Source organism: Leopardus geoffroyi, chromosome C1 (assembly GCF_018350155.1).
Source record: "Leopardus geoffroyi isolate Oge1 chromosome C1, O.geoffroyi_Oge1_pat1.0, whole genome shotgun sequence".
NCBI lineage: Eukaryota > Metazoa > Chordata > Mammalia > Carnivora > Felidae > Leopardus > Leopardus geoffroyi.
The window spans coordinates 203,863,704-203,868,655 of NC_059328.1; the positions used below are offsets into that span (position 1 = coordinate 203,863,704).

General features: G+C 61.5%; 1 protein-coding gene across 1 annotated transcript; it reads right to left on the bottom strand.

Moving 5' to 3' along the window:
- Positions 1 to 122: 122 nt before the first annotated feature.
- Positions 123 to 4,791, bottom strand: CHPF (chondroitin polymerizing factor). Its single transcript, XM_045481385.1, has 4 exons — positions 4,463 to 4,791; positions 2,850 to 3,423; positions 2,156 to 2,335; positions 123 to 1,837 (listed from the first exon to the last, which is right to left on the bottom strand). Exons 1-4 carry the CDS (start codon positions 4,774 to 4,776, stop codon positions 578 to 580), a joined length of 2,328 nt encoding a protein of 775 aa, XP_045337341.1. The 5' UTR covers positions 4,777 to 4,791; the 3' UTR covers positions 123 to 577.
- Positions 4,792 to 4,952: the final 161 nt, after the last annotated feature.

Genomic DNA, 4,952 nt, shown 5'->3' on the forward strand with positions numbered 1-4,952 from the left:
CATCTCATGGCTTAGTCCCCGGGAAAGGAGACCGGGGCCCCCAGCCAGGACAAGGGAGCCTCCATCCTCACCACCAGCCCTCCCAGTCCCTGTGCCACCTTGTGAAAACTCAGAATCACTAGTCCACACTCAGCCAGTTTATTAAAGGCAGGGAGCTTCATCCAGGTCGAGAAGGGAGAAGCCGGGAGACACCCCCGCTTCTTCTCTCAGCTCCCCGCTTCCCCAACCACTCATCTACAGCCCAGCCCCCAGGAGGGAGATGGGGCTGGCGTCAGGCAGACTGCACTGCATAAATACTCAGAGGCCACAGCCTGAATCAGCAGCGTCAAGGGCGGCGGGGGGGGGGGAGGAGAGGCAGGGAGACCAGGTTTGGGGCAAGAAGGGGTGGCTCCAAAGGCACCTCCCAGGGCTTGTCCTGAGCCTGAGGACCCACAAAGCTAGAGAGAGGGGGCCAGCGGGCTCTGCCCTGGGGTCTGAGACCACGGCCGGCCCTGTCCGGCGAGGCTGGCAGGTGACTCTGGGTTGTTGGGGAGGAGAGGGGTGCTGCCGTGCCAGGGTGCTGGGGCGCAGGGCGGGCTCAGGTGCTGTTGCCCTGCTCCTGCTCGAAGAGCAGCATGGCTAGCTGGGTGCGGGAGCCCAGGCCCTCCAGCTCGCCCTGGCGGCAGCGGTGGTACAGGTCCTCGCTGAGCCGGGCACTGCACGTCTGGGCCCGGTAGCGCTGCAGCAGCGCCGGCTCCACGGCCCGCAGAACGTGGAGGCCGGAGAAGCGCAGGAACAGCTCGTACACGTCCATGCTCTCCAGCAGCTCCTCCTCCTGCTCTGAGGCCGCCGCCAGCCGCCCTCGGGCCGCCACGTAGTCGGAGTTGTAGAAGCAGGCCTCGCCGGCTGCCTGGCGATCGAAGCGGCCCGTGTCTCGGCCCAGCTCGGGGGGCCCAGGGCCCTGGGGCGGGGCCACGGCGGGGTGGAAGGCCTGGAAGTGCATGGGAAAGAAGGCCTGCCAGCCAGAGATGGCGTGCATGCGGCAGCGGTTCAGGAAGTCAGGCGTGAGCACCGTGTCTGGCCCGGCCAGCAGGAACAGCGTGTCCAGCGGATGCTTCTTGGAGAGCAGATCCATGAGGCGCAGCGGGGAGGGTGCGGCCGTCTGCACGCTGAGCCAGGGCACCCGGGCCCCGGGGAAACGCCGCTCCAGTTCCGCCACGTGGGCCTTGACGGGCGCAAAGACGTCCGCGTGGGCCGCCCGCTGGGCCTGTCGTGGCTCGTACAGGAGCAGCAGGGTCAAGGCTGCCGCGGCATCGCCAGGTTCCAGCGCCGCAGTGGCGAAGGCTTCCAGGAAGCCAGGGGCCAGGTCCCGCTCGGCCGCAGCCAGAGGCAGTAACACGGTGAGACGCGAGGCTTCGGTGACGTAGGGCACAGGCAAGATCTCCACACGGCTCAGTGGCCGCAGCAGCTGCACCCGGCGGGTGAGGGGCCGGCGGCCACCCTGGGGGGTGAGCGCCTCCAGCTGCAGGTCCAGTGTGTACTCCATACCCCGGGCAGGATCAAAGCGTCGGTAGCCATTAACTAGCTGCTGCTTCTGGAGCCGCAGGGCTGGATGGTAGCGACGGTTGAGCTCTTCCAGGGCCGCCCCCAGAACGTCAGCCACATCGGCCCGGTCAGCCCCTCGCAGTGGGCAGCGGGGCGAACCATCAGCGCAGGAGAAAGCATGCTGCTCCGTGAAATAGTCCCAGCGTAACACCTCAAAACGGGAGGCCGGGCGGGATGGTGCCGGAATGCCCACAGGCCAGGCGGCTGCGCGCTCCCCATCGGCTGCCAGATGGCTGGTGTTCTGGATCTCCCACTAGATCGGAAAAATAGACCAGGAGCAAGGTATAGACCGTGGGGGCCAGCGCAGAGCTGGAGGACTAAGCAGACAGCAGGTGCTACTTGGGATGGGTCCCTAGTCCCCAATTTCTACTATCCCAGGGCCTCTACCTATCCTTTCCCCAGATTGAGGCAACCTAAGAATTAAAAGGGAGGCTTCTGGAAGAGCTTCTCAGAAAAGGCAGGAACAAAGAGGGACTGGGAAGCCAGTTTGTTCTGATTCTAGTTTTGACCTCCCTGGGATCTCAGATGTCTTAGGACCTGTCCCCTCTGTCCCCCAGGGCCCCGACCATACCTGCAACTCCTGGATCTCCTGGTATGTTCGTTCCAGCTCAGCTCGGGCAAAAGCTTTGTGCAGCTGGTACATGTGTACGGGGTCATGCACAGGGTGGGCTGTCAGGGCACTGCGGAAACGGGGGTCTCCTTCCTGCACATGCTCCCCAGGGCTCAGCTCCAGGTAGCTATAGTGTACCCCCTGGGGAGAGGAAGGGAAGGGGTCTATGATGGGAAGAGATGGGACAGCTCCCCATTCACCTCCCAGTGTGGATTTCATCTTCCCCTCCCATGACCTATGTGGACCTGGAGTCGGAATTACTGGGTTTAAGTACACCTTGACCAGTTGTTAGCTTGTGTGACTTTGGGCGAGCCTCTGCTAGCTCATGTGTGAAATGGGCATATGCATCCCATCTCAGAGCTGTCCAGGGGCTCAAATAAAAATCATAGTAGCCAACACTGAACGCCTGCTATGTGCAAGGTTCCCTTATTTTTTCTAATCCTTAGAACACACCTGAACCATAGTTATTTTCATCGGTATGGATGAGGATACCAAAGCTCAGGAGATGCAGTCATTTACCCAAGGTTACAGGGATAGAAAGTGACAGAACTGGCATGGAAACCCAGGCCTATTATTTCCAACTACCCCTTTGCCTCCGAGGGGGAAGGGCACAAGCTCAGGCAGGAGGTGCCAACGGGGCGGCTTATCTTCCCACCTCGTGGTCGCCAGTGCAGCCCACCCCTGTGGCATCGAGGATGCAGCGTCCCAGCCACTCATCCGGTCGCGCACTGACGATGTCGTTGCGGCAGCCTTCCAGGTGGGGGCGCAGCTGCTGCAGCAGTGTGCGGGACAGCAGCACCCCAAAGCCGCCATGGCAGTAGCGGCCTGGGGCGGGCTCTCCACCGATGAAGTCCTGTGGCCGGCCCAGGTACAGGTGGGCAGCGGCCGCCAGGCTCAGACGGCCGGCTAGGCGAGCCAGTCCATGTGCCTCGGTGTAGGTGGCATCGGGCACTATGAAGAACCAGTCAAAGTCGTCACCGTGTTGCTCCAGTAGGTGGCGCAGTGCCAGGTGCAGGTGCCCTATGGGCCGCTCCTCACCCAGTGTCACCACTGCCATGCCTGGTGGTGCCCTGCGGCCGCGAGAGCCCGTCAGGAACACCACACGCTCTAGCCGGTGCCCCAGCGTGCGGTTCACGGCCACACCCAGTGTGGGCAACGTGGCTTGTGAGGTCAGCACCGCCACAAGCAGCCTCTGCCTGATGCCCAGCTCCGTGCTGATGTATCGGGTTCTGGGGGAGAAGAGGGCACAAGGTTATCAAGAAGACAACATAGGCTCTGGCAGGTCACATCCTCTCTGGGCCTGTTTCTTCACCTACGAATAGGATAAGAATGACCAACTCCCCGGGGGTCATGGGGATTTACATGAAATATTTGCCTTACCTATGTAGTGCCTTGAGGAGGGGGGGATGGCAGTGTGTGTGGAGATATGAGAGGTACATTGTGGATTTGATTCTCTGTTTCACGACTTAGTAGTTGTGTCCTTGAGCAAGTTATTTAACCTACCTGAGCCTCATTCAGTAGTCTGCTCTGCATAAAGGAGCTGATAGTATCTATTCAAAGCACTTAGGCAACTGCTCAGCACATAGATACTCCACACACCATATGTATACTTATTTCTATATAAATATGCCATCATAGCACAAATACATCACATAAACGATGTAAAGGAATATAGGGCAGAGGGATGTACTGAGTGTGTTTGGGACAAGGGAAAACCGGGGCTCAGCAGTTCCGGTAACTTAGCTTCCATAATGCAGAAGGTAAGTCGCAAAGCTGAAATTTGAACTCAGTGTTGCTTAGAAGAAAAGTATTTCAACTCATGCGCAAAGGCATTAATGGGATGGGTACCTCACCCCTCCCCCACAAACTTCATCCCGAGGTGCCCCACCCAGGAACAAGAGATACAGGTAAATTCTGGTTTCTCTTTTTTCTTTCCCTCTCTCTATGCACCCACTCTATGTACCAGTCATTTCTCAAAACCCAACAGCCCAATCAGGGAGCTAATAGGATCTATGAGGGACCATGGGGTCGAGCCAGTTTAGGACAGAGGAGGGCAAGTTCCGCCCAGGCCTGGACGGGGCCCAGAAAGGGCCTCAGATGGGTTCCACAGCTCCCGGGGAAGCAGGGCAATCGGAAGTTATTGGGGCCAAAGACTTCCTGGCTGGCCAGCCCCTTCCTTCCGGAGCCTAACCCAGCCTCCGGCGGCCTCCCCGGCGCTCCCGACCCGACCGGTGCCCAGGGGGTGGGGCTGGCGGGGCTGATCCCTACCTGACGGCCTTCTTGGCGGCCTGGCCAGGCTGTGCAGGGTGGTAGGGCAAGACACGCGGCTCCCAATTCTCCCCGGCGCCTGCGCCGACCCCAGGCCTCTCGCGCTCCGCTCCCGGCTGCACCGAGTTGGGCCGGCGCGCCGCGTTCGTGTTGCCGCGCGGCGGCAGCTCAGACTCTCCTGGTTGGGGCGGCCCTGGGCCACACGGTTCCTCCACCCAGGTGACGCTGAGCAAGCTCAGAGTGAAGCCCAGGGAGATGCCCACGGCCACGGGCCCTGCGGGCCGCAGCACCGACAACAGCAGCGATGCCCGCATGGCGCCGGGACCGCGGGCCCCGGGGCCCGGAGCAGCCCCACAGCAGCCAGAAGAGGCTCCGAGGGGGCGGGACCGGGGAGGGGGCGGATCCGAAGGGCCCGGGCCAAGCGGGCGGGCCCGCTCCCTCCCCGCCGACACGGTCCTAGTCGAATCCCCTGCGCGGCGCTCCGATCCTC